The following is a 26,157-nucleotide window of genomic DNA, read 5'->3' as shown; positions in this document are numbered from 1 at the left end:
TGTAATCTCTGTATTTTATCTGATCTATATGATTTTTATCGGACCCATTTATTTGGAGAAGGATGATAATCAGTTATGTTTTTGGAATTATCGAGTTAGTTTTGAGAGAGCGTAGCATCTTTCGAAATAAGGGCAGATAAATAGTATGATGGGGTCTCCTCCGTTTACTGAGTGAATACTTATTTTCATTCAAATAAAAACCATATCATTCAAGGGCTACTGGTTATATCTTCATATAATTAATTTTCGTTTAATAATAATTATTTTAAACTGTTATTACTCTTCATGTGTGTTCAAATTGAATTTTTTTATTTTTAATATTTTATGTTTTAATCGTTGTTATAAACGTATTATCTAGGCATCAGTATCACACGTAATTCATTAATAACGCTGTAGTCGCGTCTATCGACATTGAACTGGACAAAGAGGATAACAATAATTGATTTTTGTACTCTTTAAGTTGATTGCCTCCTAATAGTACTTATGGTTTTAATAATTTTCTCGTGCGATTTCGTATCGTTTTATGTCAATCGAAGTATTAAAATCTGTCCTGTTTTCCCCGTCCATTAATTCGATAATAATAAATTTCATAAGTTATCGTTATATAATATATAATTCATTATATGGCGCTGTCACTATACATCTTCTATTTTTTATCGCGTTTTGTTTCTACTGTTATGTTCATATCATGCTTTTACAAAACTTGAGACATGCCACATGCATATATATATATGTATTAAAATACATTACAATACTAAATTACGTTTAACGCGATTTTGATAGTTAATAAATATTTATTTGAATTTTTTCTTTTAAAAATTATAATTTTTTTTGTAAACTTTGACACCTCAAACATGTTTTCATCCTTACTCTTTACTTTCAATTTACTTTTGGTCGAATTAAAAGTAAATATCCATCGATTACATTTTGTTGATAAGAAATATAAATAAAGATACATTTTATGAAATAAGTTAAAAAATTTATTCACACCCATATTTACAATATTTAACACACATATTAAATTAAGTGTATATATTACATAGGGCGATGGTAATTTGTGCCATCTACAGATAAATATCTACAAATAAATGTTACATATGTATTTTGCGCCACGTTATATCTTCTCAGGATCTAATTTGCGCCACATAATTATGTCTAATTTCACCTACTCGACCAAATTATACTATAAGGAATTTATTTATGTTAACACATATTTTATTATATAGATATATTGATTTTTATAGATACAAAAATTATTTTGTTTCAGCTAATATTTTCAATTATTTGTATTACTTTATCACAAATTTGCAAATGCTAATTTTAATTATATTATTAACTATTATACACTTCTCGGATTATAATAGAAATTAAAATGAACATACTTGGTATTATGACCAAATAATGAACCAGTTTTGACAAATTTATGTGGCAAATTACATAAATATCTTTTTGGACGTGGCGCAAATTACATTTTTTTCCGTCATTTTTTACGCAAATTACATCGCCAATTTTATTTCTTGCGATGACTGATGTGCATTCGTTATTTGTTTATTTATAATTTATTTATTTTTAATGCCAAATAAATGAAAAAAAATATAATTATATTTATTATATTATACATTTTAATTTTTTTTTTTTAATTTTATGTTTCTTATACACTAATGTGATAAGTTCTTATTTATCTGTGTAACTACATAACCCATTGAATAAAAAAATAATTTCATTTTCATCTCGGTATTTCATCGACATGCGTAATATATCTATGTATATAGATGTATGCACCATGTATATACCTAATATAATTAAATAAGAATCGAATTATAAAATGTTCTTGTATCAAGTTTTTATTCATGTACATAAATTTAAATAGTTTTTACAGATAAATTGTAAAGTATTTTAACTTTATAATTTATTTACATATTTATACAAAATGCTGTTTTTAGAAATATATAATGGTCTTTTCTACAAAATGTGTGTTCAATTTATCGTCGCATATAATAATTGTTATTATTTACGTCCTTACACCTTTTGTAATTGATAACATTATTACACCGGTATACGGTTGTTAACTATGGTCTACCATGTAAATACAATGAAATTCTTATGAATTAATACTCCCAAATAAATTATGATGACCTAATAGTTTAAAATGAGTGATACGGCTTAAGCATCTAGCAAACAGCAAACGATATATTCGGGTACTAATAAACGTATCAAACGTGTGTTTTAATAATTTTTTTTCTCAAAAATTTTGTTTGCAAAATATTCCAACCCTTGTAACCATATTAAATCGAGTCGCAAATTTTATTGATTTTTGTATATACCTGATGATGGATTTTTAATTAGAAATCGGTCGTACATTAAAAATATAATAATACTTGAGACTTAGGCGCGGATCTTGAACTCAAATTGGGGGAGGGGTCATTTTTTCAAAAGTACAAAAAGATAATACACTATTACAAAATAATAAAAGTAAATTATTAATTCAAATTAGAACGTTATGATTATATGAAATTGTTAAATTTTAAAATTAAATAACAAGGTTTAATCTTCTTTGTTTTATTTTTCCAAATTTAGAAATAATATTATCAACATTTATGAATATAATCTTGTGAATATTGAGCAAAGCGTTCCTTTCCCATGTTTGAACGAAGCCATACTTCGAGTGCATGTTAGTGAACGAAGCCATGACTTAAGACACCTGAGAGTCGAGAATGATCGCATTTATAGTATTTTTTAACAAGTTATTAGAACCTAAATTAGCGATTAGCGGTGCCATAGCAAGTATAAGGTACCTATAATATTATATAAACATACGGGTAACGGATTGGGAGTAACCGAATTGGTTTCCGTTTGTGTACAGGTTAGGCGGGCCAGTGCATAGAGAGCAAAAAACAAAATTTTAAAAGTTATATTTATGATATATAGACATATTTATTATATCGATAAGATAGAGTATAGAAATATAATAGATGTAATATAGATTACTAGTAAACAGGAAATAAATAAATACTTGAAAAATTGTATGACTCGTGGTACATAGGTACACGGACTTTGAATAAGACATATTAACGTTACCTAGTAAATAATATTTATAAAATTTTGATATACAATGAGTAAAAAAAGATAAACGTGATTTTTTTGCTTCACTGACTAAGAAAATATTTTAATAGTTCGTGGTTTACTTGCACCTCGGCTATAGATAGTATCTACTATATCTTTAATCGTGACTTGTACACAGACCGGTTGTACATGGATATATTTTTAAACCATTTGGTGACGTTCACAATATTGTACATATATTTTTTTACAATGATTTAGGCGTGTATCCATAAAATGTTCGTTTGTAAGAGCTGTGTAGGTACGTTTATAATATTTAAACATATTTTCGTGCATTTAAAATACGTTTCCGATGGCACGGCTGTTGAATAATCAATGATTTTGCATAATAGGTATGTAACGTTTCACACATTCGTGGCCATCAGATTATTGTGGGACATTATGTGTCTGAGGTCAAACCCGCAGCTGAGGCACTAGTCGGAGCACGCGGGGTTTTGTCTTACCATTAACGTCTAGTTGGGGAACGGGAAACACATAATGAAAATGAAAGATGTATAGAAAATATCTTATTTATAGTAAATATGATCAGTTTTGAAAAATTTAAATTTTGGTATTTAAATTCTTCGTTAAAATACTTGAGCAGAATAAAATTAATATAAAAACGAGGAAATTTAACGATGATCAACGTCTGAATGACCTTCATGGCGCACAAGATTTAAATAATAAAAAAAAATCAACCTCATCTGAGGGGATGCTCGATACGTCGGTGGACAGTCACAATGTTTAATATATTCAAAATGTATTTCACGCATGAGAATACCGGCCAGATTAAAAGTAAAACAAACTAAATTATACGTTACCCGACGTATCCATGTGTCTTCATGGGCCGTCCATTAGATGCGTCGAGTTCGTGCATCTCTTCTCGTACTTGTTGACTATACGACGGACGAAAACTAAGTGTCGATGAAGCTACGAGCTCTATAGGGTACCACACGAAGTCTCGTTACCGAACTATAGATAGTAAAACGATCTAAATCTGAAGAATTTAAAATATTAAAAATAATTTACTAGGTTAACTGTTATGATGTAGTTTAGTTTATTATAATGGTATGATACGAGAACGCCTGTGTACGTTTTAGTTCGTTTCAATTCATATGTTTCGTTTCATGACATTGCAATGAATTGTCGCGTGATGACACACCTGGACTATCATTATGACTTTGGTTCATTAATGGTCGTGCATTGTCACTCTTATTATTAAATTAACAGTTATTGCTGTTCAGAAATACCAATCACACTTGCATAGGGTGAACGCCGGTAGATGAAAACCGTCTACAGTCATGATTGTTGGACGGTCGAATTAAATATTGTGGAGTGAGTATATTGAGGACCAATGAGTCGTCTATACTCCCCGTACGAAGGTAATAGAATACGAGAATACTGGAATTAATTGTGATGCACGGTGCAAGGAATCGAGTGGTCACTGTGTAGGACATCTGTTTCTCTTTCTCTCACTCTATCTCTGTCACCACGTCCAAAAGTTCAACAGTTCTTTCTCTTATTCCAACTGCACTTGAGTCGGGGGGGGGGGGGAATCTGCGGCTGGGATTGTACTGGGCTTAATGTTGGTTCTTGGTGCCAGTGAGACTTACTTGAGTGTTGCAAACAAAAAACGTAGGAAGAAGCGTTCTTTGTGAGGTGAAAAATATTAAAAAACTCGACATTTCAGAATTATAGACAATTTGCCACCAGACGAAGATGTTTTGTTTAGACATTTTATCACGCAAATCTTCCGGAGCAAATCTTAACTAAACGTTAAAAATGATCGAATCAGAAACAGTAAAACAAAACACTCGTTTTCGTATAAGTAAAGAGAGAGAGAGCTAAAATCAAGTTGTTATTAACGTCGAGGTGTTACAGCTACAGTAGATTCGTTTCGCTCTTTAATGTCACCTGTTTAAAGTTTCCAAGCTTTTCGTATCGACTATGTTGTCCGCGGTTTTGGTCAGTGTTATTTAATCGTTCGAAGTCAATACGAAAAAAAAAAAAACGACGGTGCGTTGAACGGAATCCCATCGAGCGCGGAAGATCGTGCCATCGTGGTGCGCGTCACTGAAATGTAGCCGCCCGGCTAGAAACGTGGTACGTCTGCGTCTGACGCAAGAAAAAGCGCACGGGTGTAAGTATACCTTAACAGCAGCGCAAGCACGGTGCAGTACCCTGCGTCGATTGCAGCAGAGCTTATTTTAACGTGCGTTTGAACATATTTTGTGTAACTCTCAATGAAAAATGCACAGCTGTAAATACTATCTATTAATAAAATTTCTAACAATAATTGTAGTTAACAATAAATTGTAGTTATCGACTTAATGGCCGAGTGCAGGTAGAGGGTCCGTCAATCATCAGATTAGGTTTATTAAGATTGTTATTATTATTTTATTATCACAATAATATTGCCCGACCGCAGCGAGGTTTATTATAATCATACACAGGGAGTAATATTTTTGAGAGTATGGGGAAGGGGTTGTGTTTTGCGCACTTCTTAAATAAACCTTAAAGTAAGCCCTGGATTGCAGGCAGGCCCGACTCAAGGGGCAAGCGACATAGGCCTACGCCTAGGGTGGCATTTAACATTCTTGTACTAGGTATGGATAATTTTTTTATTAATAAAATAAAAAATATTACAATTTCTAGTACCTACTCATATCGAATTAAATGTAGTAAAAAATAAGACTCCAACAAAGTTTTCGGTTTTATTTAAACTAGTATCGGTTTACTTGGCTACAAATGTATTGATCAAATACAAATACAAATTGTTAACTTTACATAAATAAATTTAATGAACTCAGGATTAAGCGCACTTCAGCATTGCTTATGTAAAAATAAACGAAAAATATTGATGTAGTATTTACATGCGAGGGGCGGCCAAACTTAAGTTTGCCCGGGTGCGGGTTAATATTCGAAGCCTGATTATAGACCATAACGTCAAAAAAAAAAAAAAAAACAAATAAAAGCAAAGTATACATTATTACGAAATCCAAAATTGGTGCCGGATTGCGCAGCCGTCCGCAGAGAAATGATCGCGTTCGGTGGGTGCTCGCCGGTAATGTAGACGATGTGCAGTAATGATTGAAATTTTTTAATATAAAACGAAACCGATCTTACAATTGTCTATTTCTATTTTTCTATTTCAAATATAATTTAAATGGACAAGAACTAAAACGACCGTGGTTATGAAAATATTGACGTATATTTTGGTGTCCCATATAAAGAGCGAAAACTAAAAGAGCCAAATAATAGTGAATAATCTTATGAAAAACAACAAATAATTCGAGCGGAAGCGTTTTATCATTAATAAATTCAAATACATTTAAGGACAAACAGTTGTTTCTAAACTATTATTGATCAGAAATTGTTTTTTATTGTTTATAAAAAAAAAAAATCTATTTATTTTCATATAGGATCCATTACACTTGCAACGACAACATTGCACGCAATACTATTTAGATAATTTAGAATTCGTCAAAATCATTCATATTATATTATTAATTTTCTATAAATTTTTTATGTATACATACATTTTTTTTTTTTTTTGCTATGGATAATGTGTACCAATTACGATTTTTTGTAATTTCATATCATCTATGTATGTTGTCTTTGAAGGGTTTTAATACATTGTTGAATCGCGTGACCCTAATATATGATTGAATCCTTTATTCTAACCTTGAAAAAAAAAATAAAAATAATTGTGTACCTATTGTAAATTAATAATTTGCTTTGGATTACCTCCAATCAAATTGATTGTTTTTGATAATCCGTGTTTTATTATTTATATAGAATTTTATAAAAACCCTTTAAAATAAAAATTGAAATACGATTTATCTATGAAATGTAACAAGTACGAAAATTAAATATGAATTCGAACACGATTTCCCCAAGACTTTATTTTTACATTTTGCGGAAGCTATGATTCCATTATTGTGACAACTCGCCTATCTTGCGTTCCAACCAAATACGGTACCTCATTTTGTGATTAGTAATTATGTACTATACATACATAGAAAATATTTAGTAATAGTAATATGATGAAACCGTTTCTAACGCGAATACCACGTTCTGTGTCATAATCATCGATAACAAAGAAAAATCAATTATTTACAGATATAATCAACAGTCAATATTCTGTGTTAACGGTTTATTTTTATTATTCTGTTGTTTGATAGTCGTCTCGATTAAAATATTTTATGTTTTTAGCATAGCAAACGTTTTGATGCTAATACGTCAAAATGAATATATAGATTTTGCCATCTACCCTCTGAAAAATTGTCTCGAATACGTTACCGCCGCTTTGTTGACCGCAGTCCGCAGGTGGATCAGTGATCACGTGTCGCTCGTCGATTAACCGATTTCGCCTGGAAATGAAGTCGACCCAATCACGCAGCCGTTGCGGCACGAACAGCGAATAGACTACTAATGTGCTTGCAGGGACGTATATTAGTGGGGGCGAAGGGAGCGACCCTCCTGAATCCGTATTTAAGGAATCGATCATATGTGAGATACACATTTCAATTTTTTTTTAATGTGAATCATTTTATAATGTTACTTAGTATCCATGTTTAGTGAAAAATCAAATAAAACACAAGCGTAACTTTCAAAACACAGGTGTTAAAAAGAACTACACAAAAGTCGATTTTAAGTGGATCCGGTATTAGATTAAAAAAAAAAAAAAAAACCACAAATATTAAGGATTTACCTGATTTAAATGTTACCAAAGATTTTACATGTAAATTTTGAGCTTGAATTAAAGAAAATATTTGAGTCCCCTTCCCCTAGAAGTAAGTCTAAATACGTCCCTGTGTGATTGAGCGTTTATCGTTTGCGGTGCAGCGGTTGCAAAGAATTGGTCAACCGTCAATCGTTGTTATTTGCCGCGGTACTTTTCAAACACGTTGGTAATTGGTGTTCGCTGTGTCCTTTGCGTGTTGCAATCAATGGGCGAGGTAACTCCCCGGCTCGGATCCTAAAACTGGGTACCCAACAATCGGTTCCAACATTGCTTACGGTACATCTGTAAGTAACAACCACCGAACCATATTCATCATCATATGAGACAAAATTGTCGATTAATATTATGCGGTGCACAGAAAAACAGTTCGAGGAGAGTTTCTCGTAGAGGTCGGGTTGGTGTTGCATGATCGCACTAGGGCCTAAGACCTTCTACACACGGAGCTATTTAAAAAAAACTAAACTGTTTTGTGATTGAAATTACTAATCGGTTACTAACGCATTAGTGACTCAGACCCATACACGAGGCTACTCATAACATACCTACTCGTGATCGAAATCTGTAGTTTGTTCTGAGTGACTATGGATGAAGGACGTTTTTCGTCATCTTTTTGCTACACCATGGATGTTGACAGTGATTCTAGTGATGAAGAAGTAATAACAGCATACTACTATTACAGAAGAAATCAAAAAAATAGAAGGTTTTGGGTTCATCCATACCTCGAAAAAAATTTTCATCACCGATCTTTTGTTCGTTCATTTTTACACAAATAACAAATTTTTACAATAGGTAAAACAAAAAAAGCTTCGTTGAGCAACAAAATATTAAAGTGAGAAAACTCAAAAGTGACTCGACAGTTGAATCACTCAGAACTTATCACTAACGCGTTAGTAACTGGTTAGAAACTAGTAGCGCCGTCTGTTGTGTTCCATTGAATAACATTGGTAGTGACTCTACAGGGACTAGTTAGTGATTCGTGTCAGTATTTAGATTCAAATGAGTAGCTCCGTGTGTAGAAGGCCTAAGATTTCGTTACCGCTCAATCAATGTAGCGGACATGCGCGAAAATTTTATTTTTTTTTCCTACTCGTAAAATCCACGTACGTACACATGTGTTCCGGTGACCACGTTATATTTCGCAGTACAGCGACCGGATACCAATTTGGTTGTAACCGACCGGAGTCCCTTCGAAGATCCCTTACGACGTGGACGCGCATACACGTGTTTTATCACGCGACATTTTACCGCGCGTTGTAGACTTAGAAAAACACATGAACGTTTATTTTGTCATACTGTCGTAATGTTAATGATTTGAACCGAAATTCTACGGCGTATGATATACGTCGTGGAATATTATTCGGCTCCTCGAATGCTGGTTTCATTTTACAAAATATCCATCTCCCCAGAATTTGCTACTTTCGTTTCGCTCCGCGAGTAAGAATCTATTGTCTTGTCCCCGTAATCAATATAGATCAAAAAAAAAAAAACAATCTAAAACATCTTCGTCGAGCATTTGACAGTTTTCGCTTGAAAAACCTATGGTTAGAAACGATTGACGTGTTAACAAGTTACACCAACAATTTCGATTACGTTTTGAGTGAAAAATAATAACATTCCGTTGCGCCAGCTCATCACCGATTTTGATGCGTACGAACGGCAAGTCCTCGTCGCGCGGTAAAGACATCACGGCGCGACGGTTTCCGAAACGACGCGCGTTTTTCTTACCGCGCTGCGCTTCGACTGTCGTTGTACCGTACCCGAACGGAACGCGCGGCGAAAACGTAGCGCTGTAAAATGTCACCGGTCCGAGACAGTAACGGCGACGCGTAACGATGGGAACTATATCGCCCGTTGCGATCGCGACCGGGTCCCCCGGGACAACACGACGGTTTTATTGTTGCAATATCGACGACGAAGGTTTTGCCGGACGAGCGTTGTCGAGCCGTTTGTAAAAAAAACCGAGAGAATTAATATTAGCATTAGAATTAGTGAATACCCATAGAATTAGTTAAGAGCAGTAGCGGCGATAGCAGTAGAAGTGTTAAATAAAGCGGTAGAAGTAGGTATAGTGAACGCGGTCGGTCGGCGACGAGCAGTAGCGGTAGCGGGTGACCGGAGGACACCGAACGGAACGCGAACGGAACGCGAACAGAACGCACGGGAGCCGAACCCGAATAGCCGTGGCCATGGATTACATCTGCCCGGACATCAACCATTTGGTGGCGTGCTTCACGTGCGGCTCGCAGGCGCTGCCGCCGTACCGGTTGTGCGAGAGCGGCCACGTGGGGTGCCGGCCGTGCTCGGCGTATCTGCGCACGTGCCTGTGCACGCAGCGGTACGTGTCCAACGCGCATTACGTGTTCGACGCGCTGGTGTCCGCGCTGCTGCTCAAGTGCAAGTACGCCGCGGCGTTCGGCGGCCGGGGTGGCGACGGCGAGACGTGCGACGGCCGCTGGTTCGACGTGCAGCAGTTGCGCGACCACTACCGCGACGGGTGCACCAGGAACGCGTATACGTGCCCGTTGACCGGCTGCGGCCGCGCCGACCGCATAGACACTGTGGTCGAGCATTACGAGGCCGAGCACGACGTGCGCACGCCGCCGCCGGCCGAACACAGCGAGCACGACGAGATGGTCATCCGGCTGCCGATCACGTGAGTGCACGCCCCCCGGGGCTACGTCGCGCGCGGCCAACATCGAACCGTAACTCGGGACGGGTGGGTGAGACTCGACGCCTCTTGAAAACGGTTTATGTCCACCACTCTCTATCCCCGAGTTCCGGCGTTTCCGAGTTCGGAAACGAGACCAGATCTAATCGCCTGCGATCTAGACGCGGCGTGAAATTATGATTTTCGGGGCTGGACTTTTGTTGTTCGGTGTGTTACGAATTTCGCTTTTCTTGGGTGCGCGGGAAATCAAAATTCGGTTTACGCGAAAATTCTCGTCTTCATTCTAGTCTTCTTGGCAAAATCTCTACCAAACCAACGGCAGTGATCGGTGATGAATGTTGTCTGTAAGGAAATTAATAAACATGGGCGCAGTTTACGGCGTTCCGTCTCTGTACTTATAGCTTCCCTCCCCCCCAAAAAAATGTAAGCTCTAGTTGTGCCTATGACCGCGAAACACTGCTTCGCGTGCAGGCTCCGTTTTACCGACTACAAACCACGTAACACGGCCATTCCGCGTTCGTTGAAATCGATTTCATGCGGTTACAGCTTTTAATATTACAGTCGGTCGACTCGTTCGCTAGTGTTTGTATTTTTTTAATCATTTTACGCGCTCGTAAGAATCGTAAGAAAATTATCGCCAAAAACACTCCGTTAGGTTTGATAACGCTAACAATGTGATCTCGTTCTAATATTGATATGCGACAAAACGAAATAGGTTCTATTGAATCGCCATGTTGTAAGTCAACACGTGCGGACTCTCTCGAGTCACTTTACGAACGTTTACCTGTATGAACAAGACGGTATATGTTTTGAGCTTGGTGTTTCGAAACAGAATATTTTTCCGAAATTTCTAAAAAGAATTTAATGTTTGTTGGCGTAAAATAAATTAAACCGAGATAATAATATTTTGAGATGAAAAGAGCGCAGTAGTGCACCATTATCTTGCGAGATGTCCATAACTTTTCGCCTAAAATTTAAATCCAAATAACTAACTACTGGTTTGATTTTTAAATTTTATTTATCAATGCAATTTCAGACAAATATTCTGCTTTAAGGTGTATACTCATAGCTGAAACAAACCGTATAATATTAATAGATGTATAAATAAATATAATATACACTTGAAAAATAAAATTGCATAGGTAATTTGCCACTGCTTTTATGAACACTAGCAGCATTTATTAACATCTTACAATTTAACGAAACGAGCTTCTTTCTTTTTTAAATTCGCACAGGTCGGAAGATAAAGAAGAAGTGTACAAGATCTTTAACGGATACTTTATGTTCAGCACGTCTGCGGAGAATGGTACGGAACCGGACCGTTCAATGAAACTGACTATTCGAAATATCAATCCAACAGATCCCTTGCAGTACACGTGTTGCGCAGATGCGTACGAAAACGAGCTTTTGGTCCGATTGACTGTGACCCATACTACGTCCGATGAATTCGAGCTGGTTCGATGGCTCAGTGCGACTTCTGGTCCTGCTGTTTTTGTTTTTATATTCAACACTTCATAAACCCGTAAGCGCATTATATACGGGTTTTGTGTGCTATTTTTAACTATTACGAATACGTGCGATTCTTTGTTTAAAACGTTTTTAAATAAATAATACTAATTGTGTCTAACCCGTTGCGTATAAGTGTTCCATTCAGCATAACATTTTACGAGGAGATGTTTTACTTATAAAAACATTATCTTTTTGAAAATTATGATTAATTAAGAAAATCGGTTAAGAAAGAAATTGATACACGAGTTATGATCATTATAACAATATCGGTAGTGGCGTTGGTAAGAGGGTTGGATTTCAACACTTTCTATTGTCAAAATTCCAGCTAATAAATTAATAGGTAATAATGAAAATAATTTTTACCTAAGTATATCTAACCGTCCCCATAAATAATCTTTACCAACACCCTTGAATATTACGATATAATAATAATAAATACATTGATGTGAAAAAGAAAATTCGATAAAAAATATGAAACAAAATTTTCTCACCAACAAAATACTTAATTTCTATTGGTTTTGCTGTGAGAATTAATGTATTATGTTTAAAATTTTAAAGGTTTTAACTTTTTCTAATTTTTCATTTATTCAACATAAAAACGTAACATATATTACTTTATTAGATGTTATTGGTTTGTTCTATAAAATCATATGATTATATGATTTCTTTTTTAGAAAATATGGACTATCGTAAACATGAGAATGGTAGAATGGTGTAATTATATTTAAAAATATAATGTTTATTCTGAAAAATAATTTTTTTTTTACGTCGTCATCGTAGAATTGCTTAAAATCGTTTGCATAAACAACGATAATCCTACTTCTGAAATTTATTTTTTATGTTTACAACAGAAGAGAAATTAAATCTGAAGATACATTTGTTTTATTAGAGATAATTTGTAAGAAAGATGTTGACTAATTCAAAAGTCGACGTCTTTTTTTTATCAAAATGTTTTGTGAATATGTTCATCCCAATCAACAAGCAAGACTCTACGATCACTAATGTTAATATTGTGAGTCAACTAGAAGTACTATTATCTGAAATTAATTAAGAACCATTTAAGAACTTTTGTAGAAGAATCTAGATTAAATCATTTGATATTTCATTTTCCCGGAAGTGATTCGGTCCACCTAATTTATGAATCATCCTTAGATGAGCTGTTATAAAAAATTGTTTTTTACCTAATAAAAATTGGTTTGAATAAAATTACTGATATATCATTATATGTATTACATGTATATATTGTATATATATGAAATTATTTATTTTTAGTAAAATTATTTTATTACAGAATAATGTAAGATTAACAGGATAAACAAGAATTATTGGTATGGTCAGTGATTTGTCGAATTTAATGATATATTTGTTATTTGATAAACAGTATATTTAGACGGAGAAAATAAATTAAAAGAAAAATAAAATAAATTATTTAACGACCCATTTAATAAATATCCTAAGCGAGTATTTATTAATTATTAGTATTTTATCGAGGATATTTATTAGACAAGTTATTTACATATACATTCTATATACATTTAGTAGATATAAATCGTACATCGTATTTGTGAGCAAAAAAAAACAACATATTTCACATAAATTAAATTTAATCTTTTTAACGGATATACATGTTTTTTTAAATACTTGCAAGTATCGAGTTTGAAAAAATTAGTAACCACAAATAATATCTACTTACGTAGATATTTATTCAAAATAAACCATTACCTATAATATTTTAAAATATCGAATTATTAGCACAATTTACTTTTGAAAAACACATAATCAAAGAAACGAACAATAGAAGCAAAATCGTATAGTAAAGAAGAAAAAAAAATTACTAAGAGCTAATGAGAAGGATTGCTAAGGCTAGCTAAGGTTAGCTGACTTGTATACAGTCTAAAAGTAAGTAAATAAAGTCCTGGATGTAGCGGTTGAAGTATCGATCACCCACCATCACGAACTTGGAAATCAAATGGTGTCTGTCTATAACCATTTGGAATATTTGATATTCAAATACAAGTACAAAGTAAATATTTTATTTTGATAAATCATTTTTATTGTAAATTATGTTATTATTATTTAACGTGGTGGAACTGACATTCATAGATAAAAAAATTGAATAACTGTACTCTTATTGTAAATAATATAGTGTTGACTTATGGATCCCATTCAAATGAAACACTGCAATGATAATAAATCATTTCACTTAGTGAATTTATGTAATATTTTCTATAGGTTTATGATAACTAAAATGGCTCAAGAAATTTTTTTTTTTAACCACACCGAAATGAGTTATACTTGTCTAGAGCCCTCCACTTTTCCTTACTTCAGTGAAAATCAAGAAAATCACCATTTTAGTATTTTAAATGTTAAATAATTTTATAAATTATTAATGGATATACCGTTACAATTATAATTAATTTTCTTCTTTTCACAAATAATAGCAAGGGGTGTGAGATCGTCATGTTGTCCAAGCCACGAGCCTCCACTGGTTATTTACCATCCAAATTACGCCACTGGCTCAACTGTACAGTACAGCGAAATATCTCTATCTAACCCCGTGCTAGACGGAATAAAATTTAACGTTTTCAACGATAGTTATAAATAAACTTAAAAAACGCGCATATTGTGTGTATGTTTTTTCGTTAAAAGGTTTTACAGTCTAGTTTCATTATCAAAGACGGGAAAAGGTAAGCAAAGGTTAAAAAAGGGGCTTTTCGGCTTCCGATTCCAAACGATATGAATGCAGGTACCAGGGCTTATTCTAAGTATTTTTATCTACTACCCAAACACAATGAAAAGTTTATTGTATTAAATTTATTTGGATTATAATACTTACTCTCTCCCAAATAAATTGTATATTGATATTTTAGAATTTTGACCATCGCGTGGTAAAATATTAAAAAAAAATACGGATCTTTTTCATTATACATATATCACTATTTAAATTTAAATTTCATAGATAAATCAATTATCGAAGTAGCAAAGATTGTAAACTTATATTATTATTACTTATTAGGTACTAGGTTAGATTAATAAATTACACAAATTTCAAATGCTCAGTAAGAAATTCAATCATTCTATAAAGAAAATTATATTTTTGTAAGATGCCCATATTCATAAACTGCTCTTTTGATTTTTCCTACAATCCAATTCGGGTCGTACTGCCTGCTAAAATAAGACATGGCAGATACACCGATTCAAATTTAAAGACTGTTTTTATGCCAAATTAATGAAATTTCATGCGATTCGATAGCTACTAAACGTTTATGTTTAAATTTAAATTACTTATACATATTATATTCAATTGCAATTTCGTTAGCGCGTTTTTTTTTTCTGAACGATTTTTCATTATTTTTGTTCAATTTAACTGATGTACTCGAACGTTTTCAACCGATAGAACTACAAGTCCGTTTAATCATTTTCTTCATACGTTATGCATCGTAAATAATTTTTTACTAATTCTCATTTGGAAAATAAACGTTACTGTTATGGGGAGCGTCAGTGATAACATACATATTTCAGAGAATATTACATTTGATCAACAAAAACGTTAGATAAATTAGAATCGTAATATTCTACCGATTTATTAGCAGAGTAAAATGTTTTTTCGTCAGTGAAATTAATCAAAGAATTCGGTGGAATAACTACAAATATTTTGAATACCTATGTCGATTAAATTGATTAAACGTTATTTTAATTGCATTATCCAATATTAAATAAAATATATTGATTTTAAATTAATTTTCTGCTGAAGTAAAACAATAATATTGGAGGATTTCATCATCAAATCGTTTTACTCTTAGGTTTCTTTTTTAATGACATTTTTAATGTAAGATCTCATTTCATTTTTGTAATTTCTATTGTTATTTAAAAAAAAATACTATATTTTGACTTGTATTTTTGAATATTTATCAATACAGAAAAAAACTGCTGTGCTCAGTTTTTGTTTACTAAATGTAATCGTTCTAACGATTACTTTAAATTATTCTAATGATTATTCAAACGATCGCTCTACGAAATCATTTGATGGTCAGTGACGAGTTTTTGTTTTGACCTTGTTCACTTTATCACTGGGAACATTAATAATAGGTTCCCGAGAACTCACACGTAAATGTTAACATACATTTTATTTTACATTTGTTATACTTATGTAAACAAATGAGAATTTATTCAGTTTACAATTTTTAATACTTAAGCTGCAGTTGTTCATCGTTACTGCTCTACGCATTAAGCGGCAACCCAATTTTCCGTATGGGAATCGCGCGATTTCAAGTAACTTTTTTCTTATAAAGTTCGTTTTATTTTTGTCGTGCTCTATGGATTTATTTCACGAGTAATTGGTCAAAATGCTGTGGATCCACGTATACTCTGGGCGAAGGTAAATGACGAACAAAACTACAGTGTTGAAAACGGGCGAGCATTGCCATTGACCCCGTGCGGATTACCCTTTAATAAAGTCTGCCAACCGGCAAATATATTTATTTTTAATTTTCACTTCCTATAACCACAAGACATTGTGTAATGAATAATAATGTTCGATGAAATTAACCTAATTTTTACATTGTGGTAATTTTATTCTAAAGTTCTACAATAGTATTGAAAATTGTAAATGTGTATGAATATTTAATAATGTAAAACTATAAATATCTGATCAAAACAAATAATTTATCTTGGTATTGAAGAACATAAGTGCCGTGTAACTATGTGTTAATTATGTGTTGGTAATAATTTAATAATAACAGCATTATTAATTATAGTCTATAATAATACTAGTTTAGTAATTTGGTTTTTATAGGTATGTTCACCTTTGGTCCCCGAGACCCAATATTAGTTGCCTATTTCTGTATGTCTGTAAATAACCATAAATGTTTATGGTGTGAAGTATGCCACGCGATCGTTCACTTTGAACCACTTCGTAGACGAATGGAAATGAATCGAGTTCGAGAACAACTACACACATTTATTTTTGTAAGCCCGTTGGGTTTAAGATGATAATTTGTTAATTTTTTATTACTAAAACCAACTTGTTCTTTCTTTTGTCTTAATAGTTCTTTTAAATGTAATTTTTTTTCAGTTCTAAATTTAAAATAAAAAACGAATGTTGTTGTTTGGAATAATTTTGACGCACGGAATAGTTATGATGCAATTTAAAATGAGAATTTATAACTTTATTAAATTTTAAACGAATATATATATTTTAAATTTTATACGAAGAACCAAATAAATCAATACAAATAATATTACCTTTCGAGACAAGTTTCAAATTCATAGAAAACATTAACAAATTTCAAAATGCTGACGACCAAATAAATTAGTTGTTTATAGTTATTTACGTAATTTTCTTAATCTATTGTTAAAATTATAATAACAAATAAAATAGCAAAATCGAGGCCTACTGAACATCTACTTTTATGGTTAATGCCTTAATAATGATGGATAATAGTACTTAAAAATATCAACTTTAAAACGTAATTTGTACTGTGTCATACTAGTATTCATCTTTTATTTTTTTAAACCAATATCTAATGAATGATTATAGTCTTCTTATAATTGGCTTAAATGATCCACAACTTATGAGTATCTGATAAGGTAATCTGTCGTTTTTAACAAATATTAATCTGTCCATCAACAATAATGAAGCCATATTTAGGTATCTCTTTTATTATCTCGACGTGCTATAAGGTGTTCGCTTATTTTTCAATATTAGTAAACATGAGGGTAATGAGTACAGCATTATAATAATTTTATAGTAATAAATTAATATGATAATATTATAAATTGCGCTATCAAATTAACCTTCAACCAACTATAACACATTTTTACGAATCGCCCGCATGAACTATTTAAGTTCGTTCAAAAGTTTGAACTTGACAATTTTTCTAATGGTAATAATTAGTATTGCCAAGGCGTGGAAACCGGTATGTAGATAATATATTTCATTTCAAACACAATAAAAATAATTAATAATGCGCAAGTTTACATTTTTAAAAACACAATAACACGGTGACGAAATCACTATACGGTTCATGTATCAGTGGCGTTGTGACAGGTTTATTCGCAATGGGCAAATACGGATGTTTGGTACCCATCCACCTTTTGAAAATTGATAATGTCTCTCTATTTATATTTAATATAACATCTTAACTTCTACAAGTAAGTATTAACTGAACAACTAGTATCTGATCTAGCTTAATATACTTAATAATAATTTATAGCATAAAAAAATGTTATTAATAGTCTTATATCAACTCTCTATTTACCACTCAAATGTTTTCTTAGGGGTGACTCCCCCTAAGTAACCGCTTTGACACGCCTCTGCTTTTATTAATATTGGACATTTGTTAGAAATACATATTAAATTGTTGACTGATCGTTAGAAAAAATGAAAACGTATGGTAAATTCGTTCGAAGTACCCATCACCCCTTTAATACTTTAAAATTGACCGCTTTTAATCCATATTCGTCACGCAACTTTCGTGTATATTATACGGTTTCGCATCCGAATACGATTGGAAAAAATTATTAGCTCCGAACTTTTTATGGAAGCGTTTTATCGGGTAGATGTTATTAATATACGTATATAATACGCCAATAAATAAAATAAACCGTGAGGTACATCGTTTGACGTGCAGCAAAACGTAATACATTTAAATAATTGTATGTTATTATAAACGTAAACGTTTTGAAACCTGTATGATTCTGAAACCACTAGCGTAATATCATAAATAATTAATATGTAGTGATTAATATCGCGAACTCACACGCACACTCGCGCATACACACACACACACACACACACACACACACACACACATACACTTACACACATGATTCACGGACGTCTTCAAAAGCGGTTTTCGATGGAGGCAACATTGATACACGATCGCAACGATGTCTAACGAGCGTAAACATCGTTTTCGTGGTGGTATACGTAGTGCGGACGCGAGCACACTTCTCCACGAGTCCGCAACATTACAGTGTGTTTCTCGGGGCGGCGACCGTCTGACCGCACGCATTTGGTAAACCGACGATCGCAGTCGCTTTTAGACTTTTATAACTCACCTGATTTTCGCTTTTCTCTCCCTTTTTTCCTTCCCTCCTTCTCCCTCTCTCTCTTTCTCTTTCTGTACATCTATCTATTTTGTTTCGGGTAGAAATTATAATATTACTCTTATAACTATAAGCTGGAATTTTCTCAGAATCCGTTACGGCAACGTTCCTGCAATCCCATCCTATATTCCTTTCACTATGGCGTACGGTCTTCGCACTCAAAATCTAAGAACGATCCTTTCGATCGTCGTGGTCGTCGCAGGGTTCGCAATCGGACCGTTCGCTGCCGCACAGATTGCCAACGGTGACTCCCCGGTGATATCCATCAACGGCCAGTCGTGCCAGTGCGTGATATTCTATTCTTGCGAAGTGACTGACACAGTGATAATCCCTTCAGGGTAGGTTATACAGCTATTATATGGTGTGTGTGTGTGTGTGTGTACATTTACTATATCAGCGGTTTCCAAACTTTTTCCATTCAAAATATTCGCTAGGAAAAAAAAATTGTCTCATATTTTCAATAAGACTTATGTTTTTTAAAAACACACTTATATTTAATAAAAAAAAAAGCTCTGAAAATATAGCACTAAGGTAGTATAGAATTTTTATCCGCGCAGGTCCTCTTCAGGTTGCGAAGATAATTTTGTATGTTGTCGAATACAAAATGAATCACCAGTTTCAAACGCTCCGATTGAGATATCATCTGAAATAACGGATACTTCAATTGATTCAACTACTCAGAAGCAGGACACTAATCAACAACAATGTACATGTGTGTCGAAAAATCAATGCTCGGATTCTGGCAGTAACGAATATTTGAAGTATGATGATTTCCAAAAAAACCTATTGATATACCATAATATATATTTAAGTCGCATTCATTGTTTGCTTAAAATATCCAGAATCAAAATGTTTTACTAATACACATAGATCATAATGAAACATTTTTTTGTGTCCTTAGCTCTTGTAGTCAAAACCAAGTGTGTTGCAATTGGAATCAAGTAATATCGGGAATTACTGATGTTGGTAATATGCACCATTATAATCAATGTGGTATTGGTATATCATCTCCAGAATCAAATTTTAACGGAAAATCACGTGATGGTATATTTAATAATTAATTATATTTTTGTAATTTTTTCACTTAACCTAGATTATAATACTGTATGTTTCTAATATTTTTTCAAGAAACGTACTTCGGTCAATTTCCATGGATGGTTATTATTTCAAAAACAAACTCCGACAAGACGTCTGTTTTGTCAATCGGAGATAATGAGTTTATCTGTGGTGGTTCATTAATTCATCCAAGAATCGTTTTGACAGCCGCTCACTGTGTCAGGTAGAAACGGCAAAATATCTTGTCTTTTTTTCAATTGTGTTTTTCTATTCAATTTACGCGAACAACCAGTGTATTATATTATACGAATACAGATTTTTGATAAAATTAAATTGATAACTATTGGTCTTAATCGTATTGCATATGTGTAATGCCGTATTGTTGAATTATTATACATAATTTAAAAATAACCACCTACCTAATAAATTTAATTTGTAACTTAAATGAAAACATATTCCATTATTAACAATTTGTACTTTGAAATGTAAGGTAATATTCATTATTTCATTAAAATAATCTAGAGGAATTGTTTTTTTAACTTCCTATTACGATAATTGTTTATGATGAACTCGGAGAATATAGATATACTATTTTTCGAAATAAAAATAAATTGTCAATCAAAACTCAGTAATTGGTTACCGTTTTATAATTTAAAAAAAAAAAAATAACTTTTCACTACGGCTATGAAAACAAATCAATAATTTAAAACGAAACCAAGAATCATATAATCGCTAAAGTGCCTAACATATATCAAATATACAATTATATTTAATCTATGCGCATAGACACTAACAAATTTTAATATTTAAAAAAAAATTCGAATTCTTCAATTTTACCATTTATGTCAAATACTTGATATTTGATGCGATACGTTCGTTTAATTGTTTTTTTTTCCCACTAACATAGAGGCATAAATCCAAACTTATTACAAGTGAAAGTTGGCGTATGGGACACAGCAGTTAGAGACAAAGAAGAAAACATTGGCGTTTCGGAAATAGTTGTTCATCAAAACCATAATAACGGATCCATGTCCGATGACGTTGCGTTACTCAAGCTCTATTCTGAGTATGATAAACGCGAACATGTCAATACTATATGCATTCCTGCAGACTCCAGAACAAAATATGATCCTAATTCGTGTATAGTAACAGGGTGGGGAAAAAATAAATTTGGCGGTTAGTATGAACAGTTAAAAATTAAAACATTTCAATTCACTTTATAAACTTTAATGTCTTGTGAAATCTTCATAATTTTTTTTCAACAATTTCGTTTAATAGTCACATTTTAATCACTGAAAATTTGATAATTATATCGTATAATTAATCCGGGAGTACGTACCAATCATTTTTTGCACATAAAATATATTGGCGAATTCGGAAGACATTTAAATTGGAAAAAATGTCTGTGTTGCACTTTTAAAAAAAAAACATTATAATACGATCAGCGATATTTTTGATCGGCTAAATTTGATTCATTATTTGTATTGCAATAGATAAATACGGTCAAAGTGTGCTCAAGAAAGTAGAACTATCCCTTGTGCCGAATGACGTTTGTCAGCAAAGATTACGAAAAACACGTCTTGGTGAACATTTCCGTTTACACGAAAGTTTCATATGCGCCGGTGGTGAAAAAGGTCGAGACGTGTGTCATGTAAGAGAAACAGTTTTATTCAGTTAATGATAATTCCATGCACGTTGTATAAGTATTGCTATGGTTTATAGCTAATGCTCGCAGCTTATATATTTAGTGACTATATATGTACTCGTTTCTTTGTGCAGGGTGACGGAGGTGGACCATTGGTATGCGCTGCCAAAGAAGATTCATACAATGGTAAAAAATACATTCAAGTTGGTATTGTTTCTTGGGGTATTGGATGTGGTGACGAAAACGTACCAGGAGTGTATTCTTCGGTATTAGCCAATTCTCAATGGATTAACAAGAAGGTTGAATTATTGTCACGATCAAATATATAAAATATCACGTTTTTACGACCACGAAAACAGTTATTAATTTTATATTTTATTATTAATTAGAAATATTATTTGTAATAAATAATATTTATTGGAACGCTTTAAAATAACATTAGAATTTTTTTATTATACAAGTTATAGATATATTTACAATATTTTAGATTTTTAATATTTAAAAATGTATTGTTATTATTAATATTAATGAATAGCATGTATACGTATTTTATGCTAGATATAAAAATGAATTAATTTTTATTGGAGTGTTTAAAGTTTAAACAATAGAAATACAAAAAATAATTATTGTTTGGACAAAAAAAATAAATTTTTTTATGCATCTTAATTCGAGAGGTCACCAGGACTATATTTACTATTAGGCAGGATAGCTAACTGCCTATGTCCACTGTTATTAAAGGGCCTTGGATTTTTATGGACCTTTTTTATTTTTAAAATACAACTTTTATGTTATTAAATGAATATTATTAAAATAAAATATTTTTAAAAAAGAAAATCAGCGTAAAATGCCACATTTTTATTTTTCTAAGAGCCTCAAAATACCTAAATAAGATCCTGAAAATGTTATTAACTGCAATACTTGAATATTATACAAAAAAAAAATCTCTAATACCAAAATTATTATTTAAAATAACAAGCGATTTCGTCTGGTGGAGGAAATATACTTGAGAAATTTGATTAAAGGATTTTGTTTACAACTTTAAGTAAGCTTTTGAGCTTAAAATTATTCTTAGATATTTTTGAAATGAGTAATATATGGATTAGAAATGAGATATAATAATATAAAACAAATTAATTTAAAATCTTGGAGTCTTTATATTTGGAACAGTTTTGCATCACTTCAATGTATGATTACATATAAAAAGGACAATAGTTTACGCATTGATTTACGGTGCACATAAAATCAGTTAAATCGTTGAATATAAACTCTAAGTATTCGATTTGATGATGTACTAGAAAAGACATTAGAAATTCAATGAGGACATATATTGCATAAAATATATGGTAACATTTTGGTCAGAATTTATTTTTGAATTGCTTGTTTGGAAAATGTCTACTAATTTTAAGTGAAATTGTATAGTTTGAGTTACTAATAATGAATTATTTTATGAACTATTTTTGTTTATATTATGTTATGTATTTAAGAGGCTATTGTATACAATGCGGAAAGATATCCTTATTGGTCACTTACTGTAAGTATATATATATAAAAAAAAAAACATCAATAATTTAATATTTAAGGATTTACTACGGATTAGTTTGCGAACATTATTTGGTCTGTTGACTATAACAAAAGATTTCGTCCCCCCACTATCTATCACTGGCCATCAAATTATGTACAAAAATGATTTGCCAGTATGCAATTTTAATAATTATATATAAATCATGCTATCGGGCTGATAGCATTTAACGTATTTAGATTTAACATAGCAGAAATCTAATAACCTTGAAATAAGTATCTATTACTTAAAAACTCGTTTTGTATTATTGGACTACAAGTCCATAATTATTATCAAGGAAAGGGGGAAAATTATTTTCGGAATGTTAACGTCATAAATTTGATGTGTCCTTGGTCTTCACGTTTAAAAATTTATTTCATTATTATATGGCATCTCAAAGGTATAATTTAATTTATAAAGGTACACTTTACGAGATGCATAATTACCACAAAGAGTAGTTTCGTTCAAGTACAATATACTATGGGTTTTCTAAACACTTGTAGAATATTTAAAACTGTAAATAGTTTACAATATGTGATCTATAAATATTCACTATTTCATCGCCGAGTGACATAAAAGAAAAAAGTCTCGTTACATTTTCAAACAACAAATTAAGTTACTTAATAATATAACTGATATAGGTGTACGTAAAATTTATCTAGCTGCTTGTCATCGGTAAATCGATTAATGTGATTGTTAACTGCAACCGAATAGAAATGCATTGAAATTTCTGAATGTTCAAAAAATATTAATTTTCAACAAAATCATAGTATTTGTAAAAATACCAATATGTCATCGAACCATCGATAGTAATCAGTGAAATATACGATATCGGTCCATCGCTAATAGCGAATTAAATCGGTTTAGTAATCAGGGAAGTCATGATAACTAAATAGTTGATATATCGACATGTATAGTGTATGAAAATAATTTCTAATTTTATCAAATTTATCGTTTTATAAGTTAGTTTTTTTTTAACGTAAGGTGACGATGACTGTACAACAGAAAATAATAATTTAAACCACAATATCCTGAAATTCAAGTGAAACGTAATATGAAAAAACATTAAATGTTTTTTGAAATTTTCATAACCGGTATTGTAAAATGTGAGATAACCAAAGATATATTATGCACTAAAATAATATTTGCCTTAATTGATATATTTCACACAATATTTTATTTTTTTCTTGATTTTGTTCTAATTTTATACTTATTTACATACTTTATTAAGTCGTAAATTTTCTTCATAGCGAATTAAGTACCTATTAAGTATGAATAATTTTGTTACAAATTTTTTGCCTTTTAGCCCTTAAGTAACATATTACAGTTTACTTGTAACTTTTAAACATTTGATAAATAACCTGGCCCAGTTAGATAGTTAGATATCGTTTTGTGTAATTTGTTTGATCGAAACATGTTTAGGGATGATTTGAAAATGCTTTAACTAGAAATAATTAAATACACTATTAATGAAATTATTTTTAAATAATACATTTTTATTAATAGAGAATCATTTTATTTGTTGTTTACTCGTTAGTGAAATAATATGGACTAGAATGAATCACACTTTGAATATATCTTGTAAGTATAATTAAAGCATTAGTAGTTGTTTACATATTATTGATGTTGTTGTGCTACCACGTATATAATTTATGATTTAAAAATACCTATATATTTCATCTTAATTTTTATTATATTTTTAGTAGGTATTAAAAATGTTAAAAAACTAATATTCAATAATGAAATATGTATAATTTCGTTTCTAGTTACTTTTTGGTTATTTGCCTCTATAGTGTTTTTTTTTTTTTTTTTTATTGAACATAAAACCTTCACATTTGAATATAAATTTATAAAAAAAAATTATTTTTTATGAACTGTCAAATAGTTTTCGATTTCAATTAACATAAGAGAAATTATATTTTATTATATTCTAAAAAACAAAAATAAGTATAAAACTAGTTATGAAATATTACCACATGTAAAATATAGTTCTGTAATCAATTTGCTTTTAAAACTTTAGTAATGTTTATACATTTCTGTAATAAATAATAAGTTTTCTTTATATATAAAATAAAATAACACTTATCATTTTTAAATCAGGGTAAATCGTGGAAATTTATATTTTCTTAGAAATTTTCAATAATCACGTTTTTGGAAGTAAAATAGCATAAAAAGTATTATGCACTATTATCCCCACATATATTTATGTATATAATATTCAAATTTGAATCACAATATAACACAATTATAATAATTATAAAATATAAATAATAATATTTATTATAAAATAAATACAATTATCAACACAATTTATACTTACTTACTAATAATATGTAAGTAGGTAAAATAATACTTAAACGATTTGAGTTTATTAACCTCATTTAAGTGGAATAACCTGTAAGTTCGACATTAAGATCAATAGGATTCTTGACTACAATTTATCTTTACATCTTGAAGATACTTTAATTTATTACATTACTTGAATTTGTGAATTCCACATTAATGTAGATAACATCTTAACGTTGTAATCCATTAAAAAAATGAAATATTTATTTGAAATTATATATATTATATATATATTTTGATATTAAAGAAATTATGCAAAGTATCTATTAAAAAGGTAAGTATGTAGCTTACTAAGCCAGAAGGTCATGCATTTGGATTGAAGCTCACCTTGTATAATTTTAAGTACGTTATAAAAATGAAAAAACTAATATTTTAAGCTGTCTAATTTTTAAGAATTTATTTAATTTAATAAAAATATA

The 26,157-nt window shown here is 31.4% G+C and overlaps 2 protein-coding genes across 2 annotated transcripts; both read left to right on the top strand.

Annotated features, from left to right (window-relative positions):
* The first annotated feature begins 10,032 nt into the window (after window positions 1-10,032).
* On the top strand, window positions 10,033-12,137 carry LOC112691609. The gene is made up of 2 exons (XM_025565920.1): window positions 10,033-10,499; window positions 11,750-12,137. The coding sequence occupies exons 1-2, from the start codon at window positions 10,033-10,035 to the stop codon at window positions 12,030-12,032; spliced, it is 750 nt and encodes a 249-aa protein (XP_025421705.1). The 3' UTR covers window positions 12,033-12,137.
* A 6,808-nt stretch (window positions 12,138-18,945) lies between these two features.
* LOC112691687 (phenoloxidase-activating factor 2-like) lies at window positions 18,946-22,225 on the top strand. Its single transcript, XM_025566042.1, has 7 exons — window positions 18,946-19,471; window positions 19,691-19,894; window positions 20,035-20,177; window positions 20,262-20,412; window positions 21,097-21,365; window positions 21,683-21,840; window positions 21,969-22,225. The coding sequence occupies exons 1-7, from the start codon at window positions 19,272-19,274 to the stop codon at window positions 22,161-22,163; spliced, it is 1,320 nt and encodes a 439-aa protein (XP_025421827.1). The 5' UTR covers window positions 18,946-19,271; the 3' UTR covers window positions 22,164-22,225.
* The last annotated feature ends 3,932 nt before the right edge of the window (window positions 22,226-26,157 follow it).

The sequence above is a fragment of the Sipha flava genome, unplaced genomic scaffold (genome assembly GCF_003268045.1).
Source record: "Sipha flava isolate LNK unplaced genomic scaffold, YSA_version1 65_pilon_pilon, whole genome shotgun sequence".
Classification (NCBI taxonomy): Eukaryota; Metazoa; Arthropoda; class Insecta; order Hemiptera; family Aphididae; genus Sipha; species Sipha flava.
This window is presented reverse-complemented; position numbering and strand designations above follow the sequence as displayed.

What these genes read in the sequence shown, in the direction of transcription:
- LOC112691609 (XM_025565920.1), top strand. Translation starts at nt 10,033, where the DNA reads ATGGATTACATCTGCCCGGACATCAACCATTTGGTGGCGTGCTTCACG. An exon ending in GTCATCCGGCTGCCGATCAC is followed by an intron (nt 10,500 to 11,749) that starts GTGAGTGCACGC and finishes AAATTCGCACAG; the next exon opens with GTCGGAAGATAAAGAAGAAG.
- LOC112691687 (XM_025566042.1), top strand. Translation starts at nt 19,272, where the DNA reads ATGGCGTACGGTCTTCGCACTCAAAATCTAAGAACGATCCTTTCGATC. An exon ending in TAACGGAAAATCACGTGATG is followed by an intron (nt 20,178 to 20,261) that starts GTATATTTAATA and finishes TATTTTTTCAAG; the next exon opens with AAACGTACTTCGGTCAATTT. An exon ending in GGGAAAAAATAAATTTGGCG is followed by an intron (nt 21,366 to 21,682) that starts GTTAGTATGAAC and finishes GTATTGCAATAG; the next exon opens with ATAAATACGGTCAAAGTGTG.